At 48.7% G+C, this 17,436-nt stretch overlaps 1 protein-coding gene across 5 annotated transcripts in view; it reads right to left on the bottom strand.

The window, feature by feature from the left end:
- The window catches only part of EPB41L4B (erythrocyte membrane protein band 4.1 like 4B), a 127,936-nt gene that overhangs the window by 79,148 nt on the left and 31,352 nt on the right, over positions 1–17,436 (bottom strand). For all 5 annotated transcript variants that reach the window (XM_078061579.1, XM_078061580.1, XM_078061577.1 and 2 more), the window contains exons 2-4: positions 12,735–12,839; positions 2,271–2,313; positions 1,345–1,423 (exon numbers count right to left, since the gene is read on the bottom strand). In XM_078061579.1, coding sequence (XP_077917705.1) covers positions 1,345–1,423; positions 2,271–2,313; positions 12,735–12,839 — 227 coding nt within the window. The remainder of the gene's footprint in view (positions 1–1,344; positions 1,424–2,270; positions 2,314–12,734; positions 12,840–17,436) is intronic.

Genomic DNA, 17,436 nt, shown 5'->3' on the forward strand with positions numbered 1-17,436 from the left:
GCGTTATGGGGTAATGAGAAATGGGGAGAGGAAAGTAGCAAGTAACACAAGTGGAGTTCACCTAAGTAAAAAAAAAATTAAGTGTCTTGGCTTAACTGTTTTTTTTTTAACCAGGAGCATGTGGGCATCAGAACCACTTACAGTGCTTTGTAAAAGCCAAAGCTACCCACGCTCCGCCCCATACCTACGGAATCAGCCTTCCATGCAAGAGTGGTCCCCAGGAATCTGATTTGTTCAAAAGCTTCCTAGGTGTTTCTGATTCACACAACCCTGGTTAAGAATCACTGGCTTTGATGATGGCTAGAAGCAGCATGTTTCATAAAGGACTCTAAAGAGAAACTCTAGAATAATTTGTTTGGATTTTGAAAACAAAGCAGACGGTCACTCTCTGTTGCAATGGATCTAGGAGAATGTGGGTGACCCAGAAATCAAAGGATGGGGGAGCTGAAGGTTCTAGTACATTCCAGAATGTTCCTGCTTCCGAAAGCTGCTTAGCCACCACAGAGCTGAGTACTCACGTCAAAGAGAAAACAGGGCTGACATGGCCAGAACTTCCAATTCCTACAGGAAAACCTAGCTACGGAAGGCCAGTAGGGCTCTCCAGGGTGGAGAATGATGATAAACAGTCTGTAAAGTGTTCCTTGGGTGGTCATCTCCAGGCTAATGGCCACCACCATGAGCTGACATGTCACCACTACTGTCCATCACACAAATGACAAGGAGGTTCTGGGGACATCTAAAGCAGTGGAAGGCTGGGTAGAGAATCTCACTGTCAGAAGGGTAGCTGGAGGGAAATTCCATACTTAAAATGTTTTTAAAGTCTCTTTTGCTTCAACACTGTTTCTGAAGTCTAAGAGACAGGCATAAGGCAGGCAGACCTCAAAAGAAATCCAGTGGGGCTGAAAGATAACATGAAGGGATTCCAACAACTTTGATATTGTAGCAACAAGGGAACACTGTGCAGACCCTTAAAAAAAAAAATAAGATAGCTATTTGGGACTAAGAAATGCTCTTCCAATACCTGCCTTCCCTTTTTGTACCTAGACAAAAACAAAGTGACACTATAAAGAACAACTCACCAATCTACCCACAGCCCAACAAAACAGAAATGTGACAAGAAAATAAATCTTTTAATTCTGATTCACTGAGAAAAAGGACAAATTAAGCAAAGGGTAGATTTTCAACAGAATACGGAGACAAGCACAGGCAAAGTACTAATAACTCTTGCTCAGAATATAAAGTTAGCAGATAGAAGAGGAGGCAGACCTACAACTCAGGGGACCCGTAAGTTATAAGGTAAGTGCTATGAGAAAGAGGGGAATCTTGTTCTGCATTTTGTCCTACCTTGTAAACTCTTCACGAAGGTTGTTCGGTTCTGAAGAATAATATTTAACTCGAAAGTGCAAAGCATAAGCAGGTCCAACTAAACATATGGAGATGGAAGGTTGAAGATGTTTTCCCCCAATTTTGAAGATCAGAGAATGGACAAAAGGAAAAACACGTTAACTCTAGTCATACATTCACCGTTACATCGGGGAGGTCGCAATGGGGCATAGAAAGCTAGTGAGTTCTTTGCAATCCTTCAATCTGGAAAACTAAAATGTGCTTTTGCATTGACAGAGACGGCGTAGCTAGTAACTCATTCTGGAATAAAACCCTAACCATCTAGATGAATTACTAAGAGCTGACATTTTACTTTCATCCAATTGCCAAGATATTCCAAACAGATACTAACTTTTTACAAAATACGAAGTGGGCTAAAGGAAAGTGACGCATAAACAGCAAGTGTTCTGTAATCTAAAAATACAGTAAGGACACTGTAAAGTATTCCATGTTTTAAAAGGACCCACGCATACACAACACTGAAGAAATGGGCTTACCACACCTATAAAATCAGAGAGCTGGACCGGACTGTCAGAACTCCAGCTTTTCCATCCTCTGAGTCTACTTTTATAACTCATTAGCAAATGAATGTAATAGGCGTAAAGTCATGCTTCTGAACAGCATATTAATCAGTTCTCATTGGCAAGGGTGCCTGATTTCAAATGAGAGCATAGTCTGTTTTTTAATACCTACCAAAAATCTTATCCAAATTTTAAACTCTAACATTTGGCCCGCCTTAAGAAATGAAAAATCATCCACTTAAAATGGGATCTATCTTAAAAATGCTCCCAAGTCCTGATGAAAACATAATACCTCAAAACATTGGCAAAGGAGTTTTACTCTCTGATAAAAGAAATAAGTGAGTAGGCTAAATTCTGCTTACTTACTTTTCATCTGCTTTTTTATGGGTTTGGAATGATCCAGCCAGTGCTGAAAGAAAGAAAAAGTTTCTTTAGGAATAGTTCATCAGCTAGACGATATAGCCCACATTTACCCTCCTCTATAAACTTTAGTCATTCTACCCATAAAACCAGGGATCGGACCAGATCAGGGTTCTCAGGCTGGGGATCAGCAAACTGTGTGGGACTGTATAAAAAAAAAAAAAAAAAAAATCCATGCTTAGGTACAGTAAGTACATTTTTTCTTGGGAGAGTTAGCTTTTCAAAGAAGTGCCTAAAAGAACTTAAAATCTTTTAACTAATTGATCTGTGGAGGCCCTTCTGGTCAGCGGAGTGACGGCAGCTTTTTCCTCCTAAATTTCTCAAGTTACACTCAATCTTCTCCCAAGTCACCATCAGCCTAGGAAAGACTACCAGCCACACTGCCGGGAATCTCTGATCATGCATGGGTCTGGAAGCTCTGTCGCTCTAAATGCTAAAATTATAAAACCCAAATTCATGACCCCTTTATTCTTTTGCCAGGAAAAGGACCCCCAAGGAAGCTGGGAAGACAGGCAGGGATTGGCTGGAGATAATTTTGCTCCGGTCAACGAGGACATTTCAACTTCCTGTCATTTTCATCAGAAAGAACCCTTGGGTCCTATCCACCGCAGGAAATCACAAAACCATTTCCCTCATATGCAAATTCCTCTATAATGTCTAAGTTGTTGATACCACAGTCCTGATGAGCCTCAGCAGCTCAACTTCCACGGAAAACAGCATTTAGGACCGTTACGCTGTGAGCCCCTCCGAGCAATCCCGAACCCTGGAGGGCAGGGACGGTGCGCTTTAATAATTCCTGTGTCTCACGCCAGGCACAGAGCACGGCACCCAGCAGGCCCCTATTAGACTCTTGAGAAATAAATACATGCTTGATAGCATTTTTTTAAAAGGAGGCAGAGAGGAACTTTTCCCACCACTTTAGGTGAACTGGATACACACTGCAACGTCCCTGAGGGGAACATCCGGAACGACACAGGCAGAGTGGGTTTCTCGCTGGCTGCTCGCAATGAGAGGCCCTTCTGCTGACTGCCAATGTCCTTTCAGAAGCAATCTCAACTCTGCACATTCTAATCACGAAGAAGGGTGGGACTAAATGCGTGCAGTGTACTCTACCTCTCACCAAAGAGCCCATTATGACTGTGTGGGGGGAAGGGAATAAGGAAACACAAAAGCAAATAACAGGTGACTTATAACACACAATAAGCTGTGAGCAGTGCGATGGGAGGACGTGGGCTTTCCTCGTCTCCACCCTCCGCTTCAGCCACCGGCTCAGCAAGCGGAATGAAGGAAGATCAGCGCAGCAGGATGCGGGGCTCAAAGGCACAAGGGCAGGATGCTTTATCTCACTGTTAATAGCTATAAATTGGAAATGACCTAAATGTCTATCAACAAAGGAGGATTAACAAAAATGGCTCGTCCATATGATGAAATACTATTCAGTCTTTATTTTTAAAGATTTTATTTATTTGACAGAGATAGAGAGAGGGAGACAGAGATAGAGAGAGGGAGAGCGCAAGCAGGGGGAGCAGCAGGCAGAGGGAGAAGGGGAGGGAGAAGTAGGCTCCCCGCTGAGCAAGGAGCCCGACAACATGGGGCTCGATCCCAAGACCCTGGGATCATGACCTGAGCCGAAGGGAGCTACTTAACTGACTGAGCCACCCAGGCGCCCCACTATTCAGTCTTTAAAACTGATGTGGGCCTCTTTATCAATGTGGCAAGAGACCCACAGCTCAACACTTGATGAAAAGAAAAAAAAAAAAAACCAACAACAAACAAACCAGGATCCCGTTTATATAAAATTATTATTTTCTATCGAGATATGTCCAGAAGGATTTATAGACGTTATTTTTGGATGTGGGGCTGTGGATGCCATTTACTTTTTTCTTTTTTACTTTTCTGCATAATTTTTTACTTCTAATGAGAATATGATCTTCATGGGGGTGGGCCAGGTTGTCACTCCCATTATTCACTCCATTGTTTGGCTATGGGGCAGTTTTTAAAGATCAGTTTGCCCCATCGAATGCCCTATCACTGCTGCCTTCAACCAAGCAGAAAATCTCCGACCTTAGCCCCTGGGAGGAGGACAGATACAGACCTGATAAAAGTATATTTACTTTCCTGCCAAAGTATCACGCTAAATGGCTATGACTAAACTCCTTCCCCTCACTTTGAAATGAATGTACTATTACCAGGCAAAGAAAATTCTCCCCGGCAACCAGCCTTCTCATCTCATTAGCCCCAGAGGCTCACAGCTTAAAGGGGCTTGTCCCATTTCTTTCCTTCGAGTCCCCTTCTATCTGGAACAGAACACATTAAGCCCACTGTTCCCCTCCCTCCGCTGTCAAACTGCGATCTTGATCCAAGTCCGTGGCGGTGGTTTTCAACCCTGGTTGCGCATTGCAGTCATGATTCCCCAAGTCCCACCCAAGATCCATTAAACAGAATCTCAGAGCATCAGTGTTTTTTAAAGGCTCCCGGTGTGCCCATTAAATATTTAGTGCTGAAGTCTTCCCACAGCCTCCTCTTACCCGGGAATATATCCTACTGATCTTGGGGATCTTGACACATCCACGACCCGTTCTGAAAATCTTTGTCTGGGCTTTGTAAAATCTCAAGCAATTTCAGGGTTTATTGGCCAGATGTCTATGGTTGGTGTTAACGGACAATTCATGGCTAGTGGTCCTACTGGACAGCAAACTGCTTTTCCCTCTGGCCATGCTGCGTAAGGAGCTCCCTGATCCATGCGGGCTGGCCTCCGTCCTTCCTGCCCGGCCACGGGGCCCTGCCCAAAGCAGGATGTACCAGGATGGAGGCCTGTGAGAAGTCTGGGGCTCACTAAGCTGGGAAAGTCATCAGAAACAGTTTCATTTTAAAAGCTCCTTGGCCCTATCGGGAGGGTTCCGATCAGGTTTGCTTGCCTGTCCCGTATCAGAGGTGGTAAGAAATCCTGCCATAATCCTAAAACAAGAGGTGATAAAACCTATCTTGTATCCAACCACTTCAAAATGACCTACCTAACTTTCTTCTCAGCTGCAGGAGCTGACCAGACTCTGATTACTCGTGTTTTATCCCACAAGACCACCTCACGATGAATACCCAGGCACTAGGGCGCAACGTGGCCTTTAGTAAATCATATACTACACTAGGCTCGGAGGCCTACAGTCAGCAGCAGCGGGACCTGCCTTAGATGTTCACCTGCATCCCAGCTAAATATAGCACACTGCCTGTCGGCAAAGGCCAAGGCAAATGGCTCCAGCCCTCTTAAGAGACCATTAAACCAGTCACTGGAGATAGACGAGGGCATTTCTAAGTTCAAAGGCACGACATTTAACTCAAACAGTCTAACAGGTGTTAGAAAGGTGGTTTCTGATCTGAATTTCTCATCCAAGTCAATCTGGCAAAACCCTTTCCATAAATCAAGATGGGAGACGATCTGGCAAAGCTCACCCGTTCTGACAATACATCAGTTCTGGAACCATGACATGCATAAGGCTGGTTGGAGAACTAAAATCCATACAGAAGCACTTGAACCACAATGGCCAAGAGAAGCTCACGGGTTGAAAAGGTAATAAAACCCGCCTGAACAACCCCAGAGCCCTCACCATCAAGTGTGAGTGGTGGAACTCATCACTAGGGCCTGGTACCTGTAGAGTTTCTTAGCTTACAAAGAGTGTCTATTTGTGTTTAAATCAGAGCTGGAAGAAATGTGAAGAGATAATCCCATATCCAAGGGATGAAACGAGAAAGAAGGGAAAGGACACTTTTGGAGCTTACTGTGTGTGATATGATTTATAATAAGAAATATATATTTGGTCTTAGTTTCTGGCACAGAGCTCTTAAAACCCTTGGAATTTTCTATGCCGTAAGAGCAATAAAGGTGTCCTGACAGTCATAACAAATCCCTTTCAATCACACCTGAGTTTATGTTAACGAGGTGACTTTCAGAAAGCACCTAAGATGGGGGCTGGTTGCCAGGGGAACTAACCTGTGACTTAGAGGGTTGAAGCTAACAGTCTCTCCCTCCCACCTCCCCTGACCTCTGGGGAAGGGGAGGGGGTGAGGGCCTGGAGCTTGAATCAATCACCAATGCCAATGATTTAATCAATCGTGCCCTTGTAACAAAGCCTCCACAAAAACTTAAAGGGAGGATGCGGAGAGCTTCAGGGCTGGTGAATGCACAGACGTGGGAAGAGCGGGACACCCAGAGAAGGATGGAAGCTCTGCACTACCCACTCGGCCCTACACCTTGCTCTATCCAGCTCTTCCGTCAGGCTGCTCCTGAGTTACTCTCTTTATAACAGACTGGTAATCTCGTGAGTCAAATGTTTCTGAGTTCTATGATCTGTTCTAGAAAACTAGTTGAGCTCAGAGTGGGTCGTGGCCATCTATACAGGTAACAATCTGGACTCGTGACTGGCACCTGAAGTGTGGAATGGGGGAAGGTACGGGGTGGAAAACAGTCTTGTAGGACTGAGCCCTTCACCTGTGGGATCTAAGGCTATCTGCAGGTAGACGGCGACAGAATTAATTGCTTGGTGGTGTCGGCAGAAACCCACGTTGGACTGTGTCCCATCCATCACTGGCTCAGGCCTCAGAGCAGATGAAGGTGGCCGTGCGGAGGGCTCAGATGCCCCGGAATCCCATGGCTAGAGAGGCAGGGGCAGGGTCAGAAATGAGGCTGTCAGCAGCCAGGGCCCTGGGTCTCCACACCATACACTAGCTCGAAGTGCCTTCCCTGCCTAAGGAGGGATCGCTCCTTCTCACCCACGATGAAGCCCCATAACCTCCCTTACATCAGCTACTTGAGATTTCCTGGGGGATTCATCTAAATCAACTACAGAGGCCCCTTTATCAATAGCTTTCCACCCAGCATCAATATTCGCAGGTGGGCAGGAAAACCCTTGCTCTGCCAGCCTTCAGAGACAGGTTGTTGGGAGGCCTGTAGCATTTCTTGAGCTGTTTCACACTCCTTTGCACTAAAATAGAAGGAGGCAGGAGATCAGAGTTCGAGTCCCAGCTCTGCCTCCCACCTGGTGTGTGGCCATGGGCAGGCCCCCCGAGACTGTTTCCTCATCTGTGCACTGAGCTCTGCCCAAACACGCTTCTGAAGAATCAACCCAGTGGCCAAGGAAACTGTGACAGACCACTGAAACGGAAGGTTTGCCTGTCTCACAGTAACAGCACCCCGATAGCCCCTCCCTCCAGGTGCACCGGAGATGGCAGGAAGGCTCAGCAGGGTCCGCACAAGGGGCACGTGGGATGGCATTCCAAGTGATCATCAGAGCGAAGCCGCAAATGCCCCTTCAGCGTCCACTGACCCTCTCGGCAGCCAATGAATCCGTGTCAACCTCACCTTGCAGCCTTGGGCCTCTTACTACCCATGCACCTGATTCTAGGCTATAAAGACCAGAGGAAAAACATCCCGCGAGTCCAGAGACAAAGGCCCAAATCACCTTTTCTGGATCCCTTGCTGCAAAGCATACCACCATAAAATGCTCCCTTTTCCTGCTGGGAGGGGCCCCCCTGGAAGGGACTTTCAATGGCCACACCTGCCCTCCAGAACCCCTGCCCCCAGGACTGGAGGGAGGCTCCTGCTTGGTGGGGCTGTTATTACCCCTGCCCCAAATCCCCACCACTCCTCTTCCCTCTGATGCCTCGCTCAGCTCCTCACTGATACTCAGGCAGTCCTGCTCCAGGCTCCCAGAGTGAAGCCACGCCGCCCCCCCCCCCATTCCACTGGGATAGTCTGTCTCCCCAGGCAGGAACCTGCACCACAGAGACTGACAGTGAGGAAGCTCCAAGGCAAAGTCCGCTGAATGGCTACTGCCTAAACATGTTCGTTGTGCGGGCGCGTGCACATGCACGTGTGTGGCTGAGGTGCTACCGTGTGTAATGGAACGGGGAGAGCCCAGTGGAAAGGGCTGGCCTTTGCAATGAAACCAGATTCTGCATCCTGCCTCCGTCCCTCACTTTGACCTTCACAAGGTTCCTAGTGAGCCTCAGCTTCATCATCTGTAAAACGGGTCTGCTCCATGGCTAGTCTTCCAGATGATGAAGGTTAAATAAAGAGTTGTGTACAGTCTTTAGGTTGACGGCCCGCTCAGAGCTCATCAGAGTGGGAACTCAGGAAACAGCAGCTATCTGATCAGTCTGTAAGAAAGCTGGGTGGGTGCAGGCCAGAGCCTCCTTTCTCAGAAGAAAGCTCTCCTCTATACAAATAGAACTCCTGCCCCTGCTTTGAGCTGGGCAAAGGTGAGATCTACAGAATAGGCTGCGGCCTGCCTTGATATGGAAAAGGGAAACAGGGAGGCCCCAGCCTCAACTGCTAAAAATAGGCAATGCCAATAGACTTTGACCTTGCTTCAGGGCTGGGCAGCGCACTATGGTAACCAGGCTTGGCTCTTTGCAGGGAGCTGGGGACAGAAGCTGGGTATGCAGAGAGCTGTGCCAAGAGCCCCGCCACTGCCAGCCCTCCGATTTGCATGCAGGGGCGGGGTGGGGATGTCATTTCTTGCAGGAGCCTCACATGGCAATAAGCCAAAGGCCAAGCGCACCCTTCCCTTCCTGGCCCCCATCTATTACACCTGCCATCAGTTGCTTCGTTTGTTCCAGGCGCCCGGAAAAATCAACGACTCAGGGAACAGTCCCAAAGGGATCACCTAAATCGCTAATGTTTCTCCCACAGGCAAGGCAGCCCTGCAGGTTCCAGCTAGCCTAAGTGCGTCACCTCTGGGAGCTGTGATGACTTCTGGTCCCCCCTCAGCTTGCCCAGCTAGGAAGAGGAGACCCACACCCATGTTAGATTACAAAACCCTTTCTCCTCCATTAACTCACTGAGCCCCCAATTTCCCTGTGATACGGATGTCACCGCCTCTACTTTACGGTTAGGAAAACAGGCTCGCAGGGTAGCATGCTGAAAAGAGCACTTAGCCCTGAGGTCCTAAGACCTGGGTTTGAGTCTGAGCTGTGCTACTCACTGAGGGCCCTGCCAAAGTCGAAAGGCCTTCATTTCACCATCAAGAGAAACATTTGACAAATGGCTTCTAAGGTCCCTTCTGGGGCTGAAGACTGAGGTTTTAGGTGGTATGCCTTGTCAATAAGAGTCACCAAGAAGAAGCAATCCGAAGTCTCAGGATCTAATCAGAAAGGTCTGTTTATATATGCAGATAATGAACCCAAGGCCAGATGAGCAAACTACCCCAGAAGGCAGAGCAGCTCAAAGGTTTCCAGGGGGGCAGGAGAAGCCCGGGAAGTTCAGGACATGCTGCATGAAGGAAGAGCTGTCTTCCGAGATGGTCTTCAAGGACAGCCAGAAGTTTAAATGGGGTGAGAAAGGGCATGCTAGGAGGGGAACCCAGAAACATAGGCATACAGATAAGTGCAGATCTCACCAGAATGCAGCCTGCCATGAGCCCAGCCTGGAAATCAAGACTAATGAGAAGGGTTCTGCTGCACATCCCTGGATCCTCAAGTCAGGTAGATGAGGACCCTGCACCTGCTTTGTTGGGGAAGAAAAAGCACATCGCGCTCACAGCTGGAAGCTGGAAAGATGTGAGAGCCTGTAGAGTCTGAGTGTCTGCAGGTGTCTGGCCTTGGAAGGACACCTGGATTCTGCCGAGCGGGTGCCAGGGCGCCGGCCGACGGGAACGCGTGGCCGCCCAGGGGGCGGAGGTGCATGGCCGTGTCTTTCATAATGGAGTCCCATCTTTGGCTTTCTGGGAATCCGAGTGGCTGGAGAGGGGTCACCTGGGGATGAGGACATGGCACCAAGGCAGCAGGCACATGATTCTAATAGCTGAAACGATGACACGAGAAGCCATGTGGGGCAGACACACCTGATTCCCCTCCAGAACATGAGAACTGGAAGAGCTCTTAGGAACAGGTCTGAGAACCCCATTTTACAGATGAGAAAACTGAGGACAAGGGAGAAAAGGTGGCTCATCGAAAGCCCCCAAGTAAGTCAGGGGCAGTGCCAGGAACAAGGTCCAGGTCAGACTCACAGTCCAGGGCTGTAGACATTCTAAAGCCCCAAATACCACATGCGTGAAGACACATAGAAGGCAGAACAGAGAAGCGTTTCTGGGAAGCGGAGGGCTGACGAGTGTCAGATGATGGGACAGCTGGAGGATACTGGACACAGACAGGAGCACTCTAAATCTGGCACTCAGGAAGCAACTGGAAATGGAACTGTGATGCAGGTCTAGGGGGTAAATGCTGGATAAACATGCACATTTCCTTAAAACCAAACGGTGAAAAGGATAGACAGAAAGAGAAACTTAGAGGTGCAGGGTAAGAAAACTCAAAGGGTTTTAGCTAAATGACCTCAGTCTTCTCAGCAGGAGGTAAGGCCAAGTGCACGAACAGAGTCGTTGCAAGAACTGGACTGCAGGGCTGTGGTCAGGATTCCGAAGGGGAACTGAGTCCCAAAGGGGCTAACAAGGCTCCAAGAGTAGCCCAGGGGCTTGGACTTTGCTGTATCTGTGAGCTGTGACCTGTGCGGGGGTCAAAAGGCACAGCCTGCCAGCCTGGGAGAACAGATGGGCCTGCGTGTTGAGGGGAGGCCAGGGGACAGTCATGGGGCAGGAGCATCAAAAAGCACACAGGCGAGAGGGTTGAGGCTCCGCCGGGCCGCGAGAGGGGAGAACGAGGCAGGAGGCAATGGTTAAGGTCCAAGGCCAGGTGCAGGGGGACTGGAAAGATGGAACCAAGGGAAGTTATCATGGGACGGGAACGACAGAATTCCAGCTCTTGGAGCGATCGGGTGGTGACGGGACCCAAGTGAATGTGTGCAAGGTTTGCCCAAGTTTCAATGTGAGGAAACAGTGTCCAGGGTATCTAGAAGGATGGGCAACTTGAATTCCCAGGCTGCCCCGGGGAAAAGAAAGGCTGAGACCACCTGCAAGCTCAGAAGGCAGGGCACCAGGTGGCCCAACCTGGACGACAGCAGAACGGGACAGGCGGGCAGGCAGAGGAAAGCTGGTCGCCCCTGTCCTGGGTCCTGGCGGGCGGGGAACGAGTCTCCAGCTGGGAAATGGGGAAGGAATCTGACCACTAACTCAAGGCAGCAGCTGGAGAGTTTGTGGCAACAGTCAGGGAGGTAAGGGGATGGTGGACAGGAAGTCCTGAGGTGCAGAGGGGCTTCTGGTGGGAGCAGAGGGGGTGTCCGCCTAGGAGGCCTGCAGCCAGAGGGATGCACGGAAGTCCTGACTCCACGGCATCATCTCGGACTCAGCGTGACACAGACGTTCTCAGGTGGACCCAATTTCTAGGCACCGATTTTGAGCATCTTAGCCTGAACTGGCACATGTGACCCCCCAGGGAGTATGTGAAGTGTCTTTAGGGAGAAAGACTTAGCCACGGATGCTCAAACATCTCCTATCAGGGAACTCACCCTTTCATACAATCTAAAATAGCACCACCCCTTACTCAGTCTGTCTCTCCCCTTACTCTGCTTTATTGTTCTTAACACTTACCACCATCTGTCATATATGTGTTCAATGCTTTATCTACAGTGCTTAAAAGGGGTCCAGTGCATAACTGATGCTCAATAAATATTTTTTTTTTACTCAATTATAATTAACATACAAGGCATGTTGTAATAGTTTCGGGCAGACCATATAATGATTCAACAATTCTATACATTTCTCAGTGCTCACCAAGATATGTATACTCTTAATCCCCTTTATTTCACCCATCCCCCCACCCACCTCAAAAAATATTTTTGATTGTTGAATAAATTACTTTGAAACCCAGAGTTAGATTTTGTTGGGGAAGGAGACTGTGAAGTCATTCGTGCTTTTGAAAAGAGTGGCTCTGGGCTACGTCAGGTTCACTCACTCTAGCACCCCCGCTGTGGACAGTTCTGTCTCAGGCCCAGCTGACCTAACAAAACCTCCTGGAGCCTGCAGGATGGTTCTCGGGCAGTGCCAAGACCTGCTCCGACCGGGCCCCTGCACCCACTAAGCCTGGCTGGGATCACATTCAGTGTGTTCACAGCACCCGCTCTCTCCACCCAGCAAGAGTCCACAAGAAGATGATGCTGCAGTCCCTGTGCCGGTTAAAAATAAAGCATCATTAAAAGCATTTCTAGACTGGTATATCTTCTGCTTTCTACCTACTCTAGAAATGTGCCCAAGTTGCATCCCTATGCTTAGAAATGTTTCCCGAATGCATTCCCTTGCACAACGGGAACACTTCTTTCTCTCTTCCTCTCCCGGTTATTGGCCACCTCAAGGGAGGGGGCATGTGGATGAATGTGACATGGGCACCATCACCGCCACCCCAACGCTCGCTACTGCAACAACATCACCATTTAATTCCTATTTTCCCTCTACCAATCTCCAGCAACTGTGGATCTGCAATTAGCATGAAAAATCAAACTGTCCCAAAACGTGTCAAAGGAGTACTCACAGCAACCTGGGAAGAGTCGAGGAACTGGAGGCCGAAGTAATCTGTTTCCACGAGGTCCAAGTGGTACACGATCTGATCAAACAGATCCTGGCCTTTGGCATGTTTCTGGAAGACAATTGGGTAGATGAAAACTGAGGATGTGACCACTGGATAAGAACAAAACGTTTCAGGGCGCCTGGGTGGCTCAGTTGGTTAAGCGACTGCCTTTGGCTCAGGTCATGATCCTGGAGTCCCTGGATCGAGTCCCGCATCGGGCTCCCTGTTCAGCAGGGAGTCTGCTTCTCCCTCTGACCCTAACCCCTCTCATGTGCTCTCTCTCATTCTCTCTCTCTCAAATAAATAAATAAAATCTTAAAAAAAAAAAAAAAGAACAAAACGTTTTAAAAAGAAACAAAACCAAAACCACTTTTGTCTCTATATTGTATACATGTATATGCCACAGTATACACAATTTTTAAAAATTTAATTATTTTGGGGGCATCTGGGTGGCTCAGTTAGGGAAGCATCTGCCTTCAGCTCAGGTCATGATCCCAGGGTCCTGGGATCGAGGCCCTGCATCGGGCTCCCTGCTCAGCGGGAAGCCTGCTTCTCCCTCTGCCCAGGCTCGTGCTCTCTCTCTCTTGCTCGCTGTCTCGTTCACTCTCTCTCTCAAATAAATAAAATATTTTTAAACAATTTAATTATTTGTATTATAATAAAAACTCATTATTAAATCTAATTACTCATAATGAAAACAAAACAAAACACCAAAGAACAACTTCATAGGATGAATAAGGAACCAATGCCTTATTATGAAAACTGGTAAATAAAGGGAAGAGATCAGGCACTGATCTGGCCAGCTGGCTGTAGCACTGGGTAACCAAAGAGTAAATGATGGGATATACAAAAATTAAATCAAAACGGGTCAAAGACCTAAACACAAGAGCTAAAACTATAAAATTCTCAAAACGGAAGCACAAATCTTCATGACCTTGGATTAAGCAATGACTTCTTCGATAAAACACCACAAGCACAAGCAACAAAAAACCCCAATAAAACCAGAGGTGCCTGGCTGGCTCAGTCAGCAGAGCATGTGACTCTTGATCTCAGGGTCATGAGGTCGAGCCCCACATTGGGCGTGGGACAGATGCACAACTTTATGAATATACTAAAAGCCACCGAATTATACACCTCCGATAGGTGAGTTATATGGTATGTCCACCTCAATAAAGGTATTAAAAATAGCAGATGGGCAGAATTTCTCTTTATAGTAGTACAGCAACAACAAAATGAAGAAGGAATCACAGAATTGCAGTATCACAATTTTGCAACTTCTAATGAATGGTAGGTGCTAAGCACTGAACCCCGGCGGCTATTAACATCGTGACAGAAGACAACCAGCCATCGAGTACCTCCTGATGAAGAACACCCCCCCAAGATGTAATCTTTCTCCCCACAGGAAAAAAAAACCCAACAACAACAAAACAAGTCTGGGGCTGATTCAACCAGTAGATCCAACAGCCAACTGCAGGAAATGCAGAGGAATGTTCTAAACTACATGGGGCCGCAATCAGCAAGATCCAGCCTGTGGGAAATTCTAGAAACTCCTCAGGACGACAACACAGCTTCTTCAACAAACAGAAGAGACAGAAGTAAAGGGATGGAGGGGCACCTAGAGGTTACAAAAGATCTAAAAGACACCTTTATAAAAAAAAAAAAAAGCAAAACGAAACTGCAATGTGTAGGGACGCACACTGGGTGAGAAGACTTGAAGAGAGGATCAAGAAGTGGTTACAATGAAGTCAGGGGAGTTGTTGCTCTCCGGGGCCCAGAGGGGATGTGCCAGGGAGAGAGCCCACAGTGGACCTCCCGCTGGCTGGAGGGTCCCAGCTCCTGACGTGGGGGGGTGGTACAAGGGTGTCTGCCTTCCTGAAGTTTGTGAAACTGAACCTTTGTTTTATGTGTATGTCTGCATTTGTGTTATATAAAACAGCACTCACAAAAAGCAAAAAAAAAAAAAAAAAAAAACAACTCAAAAATATGGCACTGGATTTTAACTTTCAGACTCCTTCCTTCCTGGAAACACTCCTTAAAGGCAACAATTCAATAGGAGCAGAAGGCTCCGGGCGCAGAGATATTCTCCGGAGCATTATCTACTGGAGAAATAAAGCTGGGTCTGGGGCACGAAGAAGAAACAACCCAAACTCCAACCACGGGACACAGAGCTGGGCCCATCAACGGTCGGGAATACTGCTGGGCTGTTAGGACAGATAATTATAAGGATGAGACAGGAATCAGGAAGATTCTTATGTCGACGTTAAATAAACAGACCACAAAGGAGTAAGAAGCTGTGATTCCAACTACACAGAAATCTGTCTGCGCTGTATGGTTTGCTTGATAAAAACGCTTTGCGAAAACTAAAAGCCCTGTGTTGGGATGGAGAAACCATGGATGGTTTTCTTCCCGAGTGTTCTTTAACACGGATCTTTTGGCAGTCGTTAGACAACAAACAATTAAAAACACACAAAATCACCATCCCGGCGCTCTTCCTCCGATGTCCTCGCTCCTCTTACTACCCGGCACCGCTAGCCTACCCAACACCTATCACCACGGCGCCAGTGCCTCATTAGTGGGTTTCCTGGGGGCACAGAGCTAGTTAGCATACAGCTTTAGCAGCACGATGTGGCAGACAGAATTGGGCTGGCAGGAAGCAAGAGTAGTCCCACATGCATTAACTGTGACCATTAAGCGATTCATAATTTCCCCAAATCCATACGCCCATCCTGGACTTCTGCAGCTACAAACCAGGCACAGTGCCCTGAATGGACTGGGTCGCTCAAACTCAGCAGACCCCAAATCCCGCCTGCTCCCCACCTAGGTCTATTTTGGTTCAGGGCTTACCATCCAGGGATGTCATTTTAACACTCACGGAGGATGAACTGAAAAAACATTTCCACACGTGGAAAATAAGGGCAGCTGGCCCAAGCTTCTCTCTAGATCATTCCAAATCTTACATTTCTGATGTCTTTCTAAAACGGCTCTTATTTAGAAAGAGCTCAAGGGGGAGGTTGGGAAAAGAACCCTTCTAGGGTTGGCTGGTCCTTTCTGCCATGCCGGACTGGCTCCTCTATCGGCAGACCCTCGCTCACTGGACTGGGACGTGGCAGACACAGAGGGGCTGGTGGACAGGAAATACCATGTTTACTGACTCACCTGTAAACACTTCCCCCCACCTACCTCCCCCAGCCCCTTATGCTCTAGGTCTCTTCCTCTGGAAGAGAGAATTCCCGATGGCCCTTTCCAGCTCTAAAAAGAATCTGGTGAGATTATGAGGGCTGGGATAGAGGGGTCCTCAAAACAGAGGTCCCAGGGAGTGAAAGGTCAGATGAAGACAAGAGGGTCCAGGCCACAGCCCCTGAACCCACTGCCATCTATTTCTCCTCCCAGCCCACAAAGTGTCCAGGCAAAACCGAGAAGGCTCCAGGGAACTCCCCCGTCCTGCCAGCCAGGACACGCCACCTGGGGCAGCCCCCAGAAGCCCACAGACTGTCATCTCAGGCTTTGCCCAAACAGCCCCTCCTTCACGACCCCACCCCTCCCCCGACCCACGACCCCCGGCAGTCAGTGCCCCCTCCTGTGCTCCCATAAGCAAGCGCGCGTCTTTATTACACACACACTTATCACCCTGCACTGCGGTCGCCTTTGTTCCTGTCTTACTCGGACTTCAGGCTGAGGGCAGGGACCAGCTGTGTTCCTCTCCCCTTCCCTCCATCCCCAAAGCACATCCCTGGCTGGCACACAGCAGGCAGTCCATAAAGGCCGGCTCTGCTGGCTGGGGTGGGGGGTGGGGGGGTGGGGGGTGTGTGTGTGTGTGTGTGTGTGGCTCTGCTGGCTGGGGTGTGTGTTTGTGTGTGTGTGTGGTGTGTGTGTCTGTGTGTGTGTGTGTGGTGTGTGTGTGTGTGTGGCTCTGCTGGCTGGGGTGTGTGTGTGTGTGTGTGTGGTGTGTGTGTGTGTGTGTGTGTGGCTCTGCTGGCTGGGGTGTGTGTGTGTGTGTGTGTGGTGTGTGTGTGTCTGTGTGTGTGTGTGTGGTGTGTGTGTGTGTGTGTGTGGCTCTGCTGGCTGGGGTGTGTGTGTGTCTGTGTGTGTGGTGTGTGTGTGTGTGTGGTGTGTGTGTGGCTCTGCTGGCTGGGGTGGGTGGGTGTGTGTGTGTGTGGGTGTGTGGTGTGTGTGTGTGTGGCTCTGCTGGCTGGGGTGTGTGTGTGTGTGTATGGTGTGTGCGTGTGTGTGTGGTGTGTGTGTGTGTGTGGTGTGTGTGGGTGTGTGGTGTGTGTGTGGGTGTGTGGTGTGTGTGTGTGTGGTGTGTGTGTGTGGGGCTCTGCTGGCTGGGGTGTGTGTGTGTGTGGTGTGTGCGTGTGTGTGTGTGGTGTGTGTGTGCTGGGTGTGTGTGTGTATGTGTGTGGTGTGTGTGGTGTGTGTATGTGTGGTGTGTGTGTGTGTGTGTGTGGTGTGTGTGTGGTGTGTGTGTATGTGTGTGGTGTGTGTGTATGTGTGTCGTGTGTGTGTCGTGTGTGTATGTGTGTGGTGTGTGTGTGTGTGGTGTGTGTGTGTGGTTTGGGGTGGGGGCTGGGGTGTGTGTGTGTGTGGTGTGTGTGTGGGGGGCTCTGATGGCTGGGGTGTGTGTGTGTGTGTGTGGTGTGTGTGTGTGCTGGGTGTGTGTGTGTGT

This window comes from Halichoerus grypus, chromosome 14, assembly GCF_964656455.1.
Source record: "Halichoerus grypus chromosome 14, mHalGry1.hap1.1, whole genome shotgun sequence".
In the NCBI taxonomy this organism is placed as follows: Eukaryota; Metazoa; Chordata; class Mammalia; order Carnivora; family Phocidae; genus Halichoerus; species Halichoerus grypus.